Below are 12,258 nucleotides of genomic sequence, written 5' to 3' on the forward strand. Positions count from 1 at the left end.
CTCCCACTCAGCTTGAGATCTGTGGACTCAAAAGTCATCTTTTTAAACTTGCCCTTTTTGTCCTTATTATTCATTTACTTTTTTGACCATTTTTGTCGTTTAGCACTTTGTGATATTTGTCTTCAAACGTGCTATAAATACAATTTTTACTTACAAACAGTCATATCTGAAGCGAGATGTTGCCCAATCTAAAGGGAATGTTCCACTTTTGAATCACACGCGGTGTTACGCTTGACTGGAGAAATGACTGAATTTACTAAACCGACCAGCTGGGTCACACTATGTCAAACACAACCCGGCAGAAAGGTCACTGCAGCGTTCGAATCTCCTGGATTTACTGACAGTGAAATTTCCTGCTTTCCTTTTCAGGTTGTAAAACACTTTCACCTGTATTTTTGAGTTTGAAAGGTGCTACACGAATGATGGATTATTGGTAAGACATTGAAGCTTAAACAGGCTTAACGTGAATTAGACGTATAAAAGTTTGAAGTTGCAGGCCTTTTTTCTAAATGTGAAAATTAGTTAAAGTCCATGATTTTTGCTTTTTAAAAAAAGCCTTTTCATTATGATTGTTTCATCTGTCAGACAAATAAATGTGTTAGATAATTACAAGAAGGTTTAAAGTTTATCACTTTGGGTGGCAAAAAAACAGGAGTAAAACACAGTGTTGTTAACAAGCTCTTTGGTTATCCTTCCATTCCTGTCATTGCCACTGCAGCCTCTAATTTTAAGTCTCTCGGTGACGTAAAGTGGGGCTTAGGTATGACAGTGTCTGTGACTGTGCAGCACCTAAATTTAAACCTAGGATTAACGAAGATCTTTCTGTCACTGAAATTTCTCTAAATACTTCATAAATATTCACTGGGTTGGAGTTTTACAGTGGAGGAAATATTTACTTGATCCTCTGCTGAATATCCAAGTTTGTTCACTTCCGAAAAACTGTTTTATGATAGTTTCATTTTAATGGAGACAGACGGAATATTAACCAAAACACATCACAAAAATGTTATAAATTGATTTGCATGTCATTGAGTGAAATAAGTGTTTGAAACAAGCAAAACATGGTGGAGAAAACCCTTGTTGGAACCACAGCGGTAAAACATTTCTTTTAGTTGGTCACCGGGTTTGCACACATGTCAGGTAGGATTTTGGCTCACTCCTCTTTACTGAAACAGGACAGATGTCTGGAGAATTATTAGGCCACTTTTTTGTTGCCTTGGCGATATGTTTGGGTCATTATCATGCTGGAAGACCGATCCATGACCCAACTCCAGAATTCTGGCTAAAGGAAGGAGGTTCTCAACCAAGATTTTACAGTACGTGGCACATTAATTGGCCCCTAAATGCAATGAAGTCATCCTGTACCCTTAGCAGGAAAACGGCCTCAAATCATAATGACTCCACCTCCGTGCTTGACTGTGCTGATGTTGTTCTTTGGGTCATACTCAGCATTTCTCTCCCTCCAAACATCTTGATTTTGAGCTCTATTTTGACCTTCTGTCCCAATCAGCTGAGGGTCGGGGCAGATGGCCAGTTTCTCATGATCGATTTCTCATGATCATCCTCACATTTGAAGCAAGATCCTGCAATGTAGCCCCTGATTGAGGGCGATTGATAGTCATTTTATATTTCCTTCCATTTCTGAATAATCACACCAACAGGTGTCACCTTCTCACCGAGGTCTACAGTGCAGGGCTACAGTCTTGTCCCTGACTTCCTCTGACAGCTCTTTGGTCTTGGACATGATGGTGGAGAGATTAGAATGGGAGAAATTGATTCTGTATTTTAAAAAAGTGCTTTATGCTTTCTGTAATTGATGATTGATCAAATGATTGTAATAGGTTTTCCACTGGGCCACACAGGCAGTCAGTAGGAGCCAGAATTGTGTCTGGGTGGTAGGGGCTTAAATACATATTTCAGTCACTGACATACAAATCAATTTATAACTTTTATGTTATGTGTTTTTTAAATTTATTTTTGATTGATATTCTGTCTCTTTTCATTAAAATGGAATTACCATAAAGAAATTAGACACTGATCATTTCTTTGTGAATGAGCAAACTTAGAAATTCAGCAGGGGATCAAGCAAGTATTTCCCCCGCTGTATCTTTTCTGCCGACAACTTCAACGGCCAATTTTAATACACTGAATAAAACTGGTGAAACATGCTACGAGAAAGATGATGCAACATGTGCATTACTTTAGGGGAAATTAACGGGAAAATTAAGGGGGTTGTAAAGTTGAAATATAGCTAAAGGTAAGGCAACTCCGTATTTAGGCAGCAGTGAAAACAGACAGTGGGTGGTGATGGAAATAACACAGGAAGTAAACTGTGTGGTGAGAATAAATGACAGATGTAGGCTCTGTGTACAATAAAGGATATTAAAAGAAGAACATTTACATCTTTAACTGTTTCAGAAAAACAAAACAGAAATAAACCCACAAGTATTGTGATGTTTGTCATTAACATTGACATCCACTCACAGGAATTTCTTATTGCCTCTAATGATGTCACAAAGAGCAGAAAAACAACAGGAAAGATGAACTTTCACACGTCGATGGTGCGGTGCTTCTGAAGAAAGGCCCAAGCCCACAAGAAAGATTCAAAGTAGCTGATTGATTAAATACATTAAAAAAACTGTAATCACAGCTCTTTCCTTCCTGACCTTTTACTCGAAATGATGCAGATGACGCAATAACAATCAGAAGCCTGGCGAGTAAGCGAAGTCATCTTAAGGTCAAGAAATCCAGAGGAAATTTGTAACCATAATTTGTTAATTGTTCAACTAAAAGCAAAATAAAAAAGCCTAAACAGAGTTTTGTATAAATGACCTCGTTGTTTAACTGAGCTTCTCTCTCTTTTGTGTAATTTTCATCTTAATGAGCCATTTTGTTTTGTCTTATTGTATATTATTTACTGAGCTGTGCCATTTTTATTTAAGCTATTTCAGTGTTTTGGCTGCTGTAACACAGAAGCTTTCCAGCTTTCAGGATAGATAAAATACGTCTTATCTTATCCTGCTCAACAACAGTACCTGTTTTATATTACTGAGGTTTTGCTGTGGGCCTGCACGTTCTGTGACGCCAATAAAACAATTTCATAGGAGATAAGCAGTCAGGCACAAGTGTGTTTTTACATACATGGGTAAACACAAAGACAACATGCAGCCTCGCCGCAGGACACTTTTTAGCCAGTTTCTCAGCTGATTTCAGGCTATTGAGTGGACTAATGCGTCTCACCTCTGATTTATCAATAAAGATTTCCATGTAATGCAAGGCTTTGTTACAGAGGAGCTATATGCAGCCCTGTAGACACACAGAGGACTTAGAGTTGCGTTTGCTGGTGTGTGCTTGGAGAATGCATGCACGGTTGCTGCCCTTGTAGCGTAATATTAAACCGGACCAATACGGGGAGGTTTGCATGAAGCCTCACTTTCAAATTTATGTCAGCCCGACCCAAATGGACTCCCACATACTAGCACACGTTGAAAGCCGGGATTTTATACTCTATTAAACATGCTGCGACCTTACCTGGGTGGCAGGTAACCCCATTACTAACCCTTTTTCACACAGAAAACAGAAACTCCAAAAGCAGCCACAGCATGAAAATCAACACATTTTTCCCCCCTCGTCGAGGCTGGTGTTATTTACCTCCATCAGCTGTGATTTAAAGATTGGAATGACTGGACTGATGATTGAACTGAGGTGAGGATACCATGTTGACAGTCCAAAGCATGAATCATGTTTGTGTCTGACACAAACAGAGCACAGGTGACCAAGATTATAGGAGTCAACTTGAGAAAAGTTTGCAATCTGATACTTCCGTTACAGTGCTAGTGTCACGAAATCCTCCACCAGACTGATGCGGGTAATTTTAGCTGTCGAGATATTAGAAAGGAAATGGATTTTGCCAAAACGGATTCTTTAGAAAAACGACAGATTTTGGCACACTGCTAGCCTCCTCGTGTCAACTTCAATGATAAAACTCAAGGGGAAAGCAAACATCTGTACAGAGCAAGTAGCACTTTGTGATTAAATTACTTAAGCATGGGTTAAACTTTTGCTGTGTAAGTCCACTTGGGACCGCTTAGGTAAACGTTGTCAGGCGGTTAGTGGGAGGATTCGAGTATACATCAATGTGTGGGCCTGCTTTTTGTGACTGTGCAGACTTGTTGGGAAGAATTTGCTTTAACATTTACCAACTACACAAGCACCTAGAATAACAGGATTGACTCCTGGGGCATGCCAGCTGTCCGTGTCTGCAATGGAGGCTTAATAGACACGTGTAAAGATGAAGGGTCAAAGGCCAAAAAAGCCTCCAGAGACCGAGCACTCCAGAGTTAACATATAAAACCAAAGAAATAGCTCAGGTCCCTTTATTTCCCCTTTAAGCAACGCACAAAGAGGAAGAAAGGTGCGCCAAACACTGACATCACTGGTGAGGTAACCCCCGAACCTGTGATCAGCTGACAGACAAAAAGAGAAGTGAGGTAAGGTGGCGTGCGTATGCATGCACCACGGTGTTTCCTCTGTGGAAGCGTAGCCAAAATAATTCAGGTGAGATGGTCTGAGAAAGGTTATATGTGGCAGCCAGGTGTTAGTGTGTGTTTGTGTGTGTGTGTAAGTAACAAACAGGTGGCTCAGTCTATCATTACGGGCTGAGTCACTGTGTTAGACACACACACACAAAGACACACAGACTCTCTAAGCCAGACAAGCGGGAGTGTGTTTGGAGGAAAAAGGGGGATTTCCAGACGGAACAGGCAGGAGATCGCCCGAGGTCTCGCGCTGTCTCACACCTAATCAGAGCCGATAAAAGACTTTTGTTCTCTGTGTTTTTTTTTTCCAGTCTGTTCTTCACTCTCGTCTCTCGCTCTCAGCCTCTTCTCCATTTCTGTTTCCTCCTCTTTCCTGTTCTCTCTTGGACGTCACCATAGAGGACAAAATCCTTCAATGAATCTCGCACAGACTCTGTAAACTTCAGAGAGTTTATAAATGATTTCCTGAGGAAAATCCGCGCAGCGCTTGAAGACCAGTGGATTTCATATCTCCACATCAGGACGACAATTTTAAGGCTCTCAGCAGCATTAAACTGTAACTTCTTTGAACCGTGGGATAGCTACACCGCATGTCGATCTTTTTTTTAGCACCTTTTGCTGTGTTCTGCACATGTCACCATTACAATTTTCGTCTTTCTTTGTGACTGACTGTGTTCACAGGGGATCATTAACACTCTTGACTGTTGTTTTACAATGTACAGCACAGCAAACAAAAAGAAATATTTAGGTTTCTTCACACCCCTCGTTCACAGGCGCGTTTTCATATGAGCGTCTGGTTGTTACTGTGAGCTGAAACTTCTATCTCCAGCGGTGCTCACACTTTACCAAGAAACCACAGAATTACATCAAATAATAACTAAATAAATTTTCTTATAGTTTCATTTCTCTGTAAGTTTCCCCCACCGACATACATGATCACGACTTTAGTCATCCACCATATGTGAGAACTCTGCATTTCTCTTCCTCTCCCTTTGTAAGGTTAAAGAGCACTACAGAGTAGCTTTGCATGATTCAAGGGTCAGAATAATGCTTATTTATCTTAATATTTGGCCTTGGTGCATCAGTTCACCCTGTGTCTGAAACAAGCTGTTTTAAGACAACTTTCTTCTGATTGGCTAAAGGCCTGAACGGCAGGTTTCTGGAGTCTTCATCCATGAAATCACCAATCACTGATTTCACGCAGAGGCAATTTTTTATTTTAAAAAATGAGCGTTAACAGGAGTAATAAGAGTGCTTAGCTCACATGGCTCACATGGACCTTATTTAAGCTTTGGCTATTTTTAACAAGAGTATTCACCATTCCAGCGAGGTTGCACAAGAACAAAAACCATTGCGATTGTAACAATTGCATAAACTCGTTCATCCACATAGCGTGTTTAAAATAAAAAGGAAACCACCAGTAACCTGCATACTTTTGAGGAGCTTGATGAGCCATCTTCTGGGGAACACATTCAGCAAACGTGGCCGGTAGTTGTGACATCTCGCACTAAAGCGAAATGCTGCACAAACCCACTGTGCCACCCTTCAGGCCCTGCCACAGGCAGGTCCAAAACCCGATAGTGTTTTAAATGCCAGGGTGTGTTTGTTTGTGCCTTCCAAACAGAGGAGAGTGTGTGTTTGTATGTGTAGTGCTTGCTAAGGAGAACCTTGTGTGCGCTGCTGCAATGGTTTGTGCGATTGTCACCCTAATTGTTTCCATCTTTTTGTGTGAGTGTGTGTGTGTGTGGCTGGCTGTCCCTTCAGAAGAGCAGGCCACTTCAGAGCAGCCATGAGACCGCCACAGGCTGACGGAGCTGATGCTGCCACTTCACACACGGAGTGCGTGCCTGTGTCTTTCTATGTGTGTCCATGTTCCAGGCGAGGGGGGGGGGGGAGCCAAAAAAGAAATACTGTGTGCGTGCATATGAAAGAGGGAGTGCGCAAAAATATTACTGCATTAAATTTGTAATATTACATTTCTCGTGTGTGCTTCTGGTGAAGTGACAAATGTGTGTGTGCTGCATCTGCACAGATGTGACAAATTATGTGTCAACAGCACAAACAGTGTGTATGCGGACAGGGGTTTCAGCAACTATTCGGCAGATGTCCTGAGAACGTCTGTGTTTACTTGCACTTGTGTAGAGAGACTTTTTAAATCTAACTCAGCTCCAAAACTACGCCTGTTTAGCTGCGTCTGCATGTGCAAGCCTCCACTAACAGTGTGTGCACAATGTTTCTATACTAGGTGTGTACGTGTGCTCTCACCTGTCTTCTGGCTCATGTCTGTGGGCAGGTGAGGAGAACTCGGGCTGAAGTGATCGTTGCTGTAGGGCAGGAGGGAGGTCAGCGGGTGCATCCCGTGAGACTGCTGTACCACCGAGACTTTGTTAGACTGTTGATGAGATGACAACAACAACAACAACAACACAAATTAATTTAGAAAAAAAAAGGCTTTGAATATCCTTCAAGAAGCCTGAGAAGTATAAAAATCTGCTTTTGCCTTATGTTAGAACATTTTGCACAATTCACATTTTCCAAGCAAAAATAAAGACTTTTGCATGTGACGGACATAAAAGAGACCCAGGATGATATAATCTAAGATACACCAATTGAAAAGGAAAAAACCCCCAAAAGTATTTGTTTAAGTTTGGCTAATCAAGTTGCCTGGAATCAAGTCAGGAAAACCAGACGTATCTTAATTTGATCACAGAGCAAAGACACTAAAATCTATATTATTCCAATTACAAATAATGTCTGCAAACTGCATTTTGAGATTTTAAGATTCAGAATCAGCCGTTCGGCCCAACGCTGCTGAGCACGATCAAAGAGCTTTGCAATTACACAAGTTTTCCTTTCGTTCATTTGCTTACAAAAGAAATAACAAGATGCAACCAGACATGAAAAGAATTATTTAAAAAAAAAAATCTGCGTTCTCCTCTTAAATAATTCACTGATGGAAGAAGATGCAAATGTTAAGTGTCTCCGAATTTTTGGGGGGATTTGCGTGCACTTATACTTCATCCAAGGCTGAAAGAAAAGGAAGAAAGCTGGACATTTTAAACACGGTTTGGAACAAAACAGATGGGCCGTACTTCGCTCACACTGGTTTTCAGTGGAGCGGGGAGGCGGAGGAGGACTATTTGATCGATAAGTCTTTGATGATCAAGTGAGGCTGCGTGCGAGCTTGTTTGCTTTCATGTCTCTGTTTACAAATGGCTTTCAATAACTTACGTGAAATCCAGTTATTACTAATGCTCGCAGCATGCTAGCAGACATACGATATGTCACAGCGGTTTGCAAAGTTGGAAGCAGCTAACCGGCCGGCCTTGGACAGAATTTCACTGCATTCATTTGAAGCAGGCCCTGTGTGGACTGGTATTGTTTTCTTGGGGAGTTTAAATAGTGCTGTTCGGTGTGAGTTTCAGTGCGTTTGCGAGCAGGTGGATGTGTGTAAATGTGAGGCTCTGCAGAGGCGCAAATTTTCCTCGGCACGAACATTAAGAAAAAAAAAAAAAAAAGAGAGAGAAGTTTTCCGAGCAATTTTATTTTGGACACTGAGATTTATTTGCATAAGCGTGCATGTGTGTGAAGTGTGTAACATCAGCAGTGCAGAGGGCCAGATCTGCTGCTGCTCGCTAGACCCCCCACTGAGTTACAAAGCGAGCACCTTATCACTTAAAGGCAGAGCTTTCACACTGCTACACTGCACATTTACACACACTTTAAACCGCTCCTTTCCGATCAATCAGCATCTTAAAGACTCGCACTGACCACACGCGTGCGCACACACATGTGCGGAAACGGACCCTCATGTGTATGCTGCACGACCGGTAGCGGAGCTCAGATCAAACTGCTACACCGCTTTTAATGCCGTGAAAACAAAACTGGCTGCTTCTGTTCTCAAGAGCCGAAGGGGAGGTGTGAGGATGGGGCTGGTGATGGTGGTGGTGGGGGGGGAAGAAGTGCAGGGGAGCAGGTAGCATAGTAGGAAGGTGAAATGTGGTGATAATATGACCTGCATTCATAATGATCTTAAGAAACAGTGAGACGGAGGACAAACCTCGTGGTTTAAGGATTGTACAAAACGCCTCTTTCATCACCTTAGAGGCCGAGAACAAAGGCAAGAGAATGAAATCAGCAGGCGTTAAACACTGAGTAGGTTTTAAGGTTATGACCCGGCAGACCAATATTTTATCAATGAAGATGGGCAGGGGAGCTGCATCGCCTTGCTGGTTTGCATGTCATGTGGTTAATCATGTGGGGTCGAAGACGGAAAGGGGACTGTCTTCACTTCGCCAGCTCAGGATGGATGTGTGAAAACACAGAAGTCTGCACAGCCGGTCTTGTGAAGGTTGGACATTAACATTGCGTCAGCTCAAACGAGGTGACTGCATTGGCCCTTTCAAGTTAGAGATGGGAAACTGACATTTATGGGAACATGAAAGTAACTCTGAGACAAAACAGACAGACGTGGATACAAAAAGTTGCCTCTGGCAAGCAATTGTTTGTTTTTTTTTAGCTTAATGTGGCTGGCCATCTATTTGAAAATATAAGTTAAATTATTCATTTGTGTTCTTTTCCACAGCTCTAAATGCTAAAAATCTCCATTAAGGCATTCTACTTCTTATGACTCACTGGGGTCAGATTTTCTCAAACGTCTGTGTTTTAATGACCCTTTTGCTGCTTTGATGGCGTTTTCATTCCCAGAAACACCAATCAGCCACACTGTTACAAACCCCAGCCAACTACCGGATAGATCTGACTCCACTGAGGGTTGGACTGTGGTGAATCCTCCGGTTGTTAAAAGAGATCGTGATTTGAGGCGTCTGATGGCTGAGTCAAAACTTTTTGCTTTCTGTCTTTTCCTGCTACTCTCGGCTTGTGCTGGTCAGACTCCCTTATGTCCGTTTGCCGGTCTGCAACACGCGCACACACGGTGCAGGGAAATGGTCACGTGTGTGCTCACAGTCACACGCTCACATGTCATTAGCGTGGAAACTCCTCACTGTGAGTGAAGAAAGTTCACTCACAGCAAAGTTCGCCAAAGTAGACCACAGGGGGAACCACCACGCAAATTATTTGTAACAACAAACCTAATCAGACACTTAAATCACCCTCAACCTCTTTAGCTAAAGCTAAAACTATTCAGTACAGTGAGGCAGCCACAAGCCAGCAGCCTCGGTATGAGCAATGGATTGAAGCAGTTATGAGGAAAATTATGGAGATGACCAAAAAAAGGGAAAAGGGTCAATGTCCCGTTAGCTCGTCATGTTATAAATATACTGGAATACAATGTAAGTACCTGAGATTTGTTTTGTTCTATAAATCTGATGCAGTTCCTTCTGTTCGGTGTTTATTTTCAGATGTTTCATTGAGAGACGGGAGCGGTAACTTTCTGCAATTTGGAAAAAACTGTAATTTCTTTGATAAAATTATGAAAATAATATTTTGCATTGAAGAAAAGCTGTGCTGTCATAGATCTTACAACAAACCAGCCAAGAAAATTGCAAAAATTGGCTTTGGGAAGCGGCAGGGCGCCCTGTCGTGCTAAACAAAGCCCTCTGCTGTAAGGCAATGCTTTTCTTCAATGACAACGATGAGTCCACATGTCAGATGAATGTCAAGGTTTCCCAGCAGAACTTTGCATTCAAATAAGATGATCAATGTTCTTCGACATCGCCTCTCTGTGAAGTTATTGATGTGGTTGATTTGCATAAATCGTCTCTTGTTATCAACACCGTTTTATGAGCGACACACAACTCTATCCAAGGAAAAGGAAGCAATTTATTTTTGCATTTTTTCTTCACATTCAGCAGTATCACTGACATTTTGCAGGGAAAATCCCCAAACGATGCAACTGGCACCGGCGGTGAGTGGCATAAGAATGCGGAGGTTCTCAAACTGCACCGGGTGTAAAACTACTGCCTGGATGACCTAGTGGAAAAATATGGAGCGCTGTGTGGAATGAACGTGATTTATGCAGGGAAAATAAACAAGAGTTTGCAAAGATAGCATGCTGATTTTTTTTCCCTTCTCTCTCTCTTCACTAAAATTGAATTTGGGTCCTTTTTTATTCACAAGGGTTGATATGAACTGTAGGGTTAGATGAGGCCTTTGGTTGGGGGAAAACTAGAAAAAGTTTCAGAACTGGTATAGCTGGTAAAAAGGTTGCATGACATTAAAAAAACTTTGCCTGTAATAGGAGTCAAAACCACAAGTAAGGCAATGAATGTTCATGACACAAACGTGGCGAGCACCAACAAAACTCTACATGATTCTTCACGTTACAGAAAAAAGACCGCCTGGGACAGAAATGCAGGGGCTAAATAACATCAGTACTCAGCAAGTGTGACTTTTCTGCACACAAATCACACTCACATACAGTTTGCGTACAGACGCATACGCACATCTTCTGCTTCTCGGCAGATCCTGCGCATATGGGGCGAAAATGCACACACGCGCACGCACACATACACACATGTGCTCAGGGCTGCTAGGAGCCTTCAAAAGTAGCTGTGGCTCTGTTTCACGTGCTGAGGTTGATTTAGCCGTTTTGCTGTAACATTATAGCCGCAAAATCGTCCATTTATGTTTCCTCTCTTCCTCGGGGTAATTAGCCGGCCTTGAAATGGCTTTCGCTGTGCCTTCCTTTTTTTACACACACTCAGGGAGGCTGACTGAGAGCACTCATTTAACCCATAATTATCAACCCCTCTGTGTTTAAAAAAAAAAAAAAAAAAAATCCCCCCCAACCCCCCACACGCACACATAACTTACACATAATTACCTTTGCTGAAACAGACAAGCGTGTACATGCATGTGTGGGACACACACACGCAAAAGACATCTCTGAGACTGTAAACCTGCAGCTATGTTTTTGGTAAATTGGAAAAAGAAAAAAAAAATGAAAAGAAATAGACACACATGTGTCGTGCACGCGCGCAGACAAACAGATGAGGGAAAAGTTCATTCACCCTTTAATTTGCAACAGTTGAGTTACCCACCACTTCAGACTGAGATACATCCAAGGGTTATAAATTTATGGTACAAATCAATATTAAATACAGAGGGAAGGGGGGGGAGTTAACTGTGGCCAACTGAACCCTGAGTTTATTTCTTTAATAGGAAAATAACATGCATATGGGCCTGTTCGCCTATAGAAAGTGCTGATCATAACTCAAGGCCAGTCTGTGCTCTTATCAGATACCCAGAATCTGTGTCGCCGGGAAACAATGTCAGCCACGCCGTCTTTCTGCGGTGACTGACCAGGTGGGTGCACCTAAAAATGCATAGCTGTGCATACATTTATCTCTCTGTGCATTCATATCCCCTCTTCTGCTGATTTAATCTGCATTCACTGCTGATGGGAGTTTGTTCTGGTGTGCAGCATCGCTTCTAAACTCACTACTTTTAAAAAGAGACATGCAGGTAAACCTGCAGTTTAGTGTGAGGACGCTCAAAAGGAATCTCTTACTGTGGTTTCAAGAACCACCTGTAACCGTGTCACTATGCCAAGATGCGTTTTGGTGCACGTCTCACGAAACACGAGTTCCCCTGCTGCAGCGGCGGAGCTCTGGTTGAACCGGGTGAACTACATCAATCGACCGGCCGTGCACGAGAAGAAACTCGATGTCGAACCCCAGCGAGAACGGCTGCGCTGAATAATAAAGCTCCTATTTGTTGATTACATCAAAGATTTAAATACTTCAAAGAGGCGATT

General features: G+C 42.2%; 1 protein-coding gene across 4 annotated transcripts in view; it reads right to left on the reverse strand.

Annotated features, from left to right (window-relative positions):
- tcf7 (transcription factor 7) overlaps positions 1 to 12,258 on the reverse strand; it is a 72,334-nt gene that overhangs the window by 23,086 nt on the left and 36,990 nt on the right. For all 4 annotated transcript variants that reach the window (XM_063485584.1, XM_063485586.1, XM_063485583.1 and 1 more), the window contains exon 4: positions 6,804 to 6,930. In XM_063485584.1, coding sequence (XP_063341654.1) covers positions 6,804 to 6,930 — 127 coding nt within the window. The remainder of the gene's footprint in view (positions 1 to 6,803; positions 6,931 to 12,258) is intronic.

Source organism: Pelmatolapia mariae, linkage group LG10_11 (assembly GCF_036321145.2).
Source record: "Pelmatolapia mariae isolate MD_Pm_ZW linkage group LG10_11, Pm_UMD_F_2, whole genome shotgun sequence".
NCBI classification, from domain to species: domain Eukaryota; kingdom Metazoa; phylum Chordata; class Actinopteri; order Cichliformes; family Cichlidae; genus Pelmatolapia; species Pelmatolapia mariae.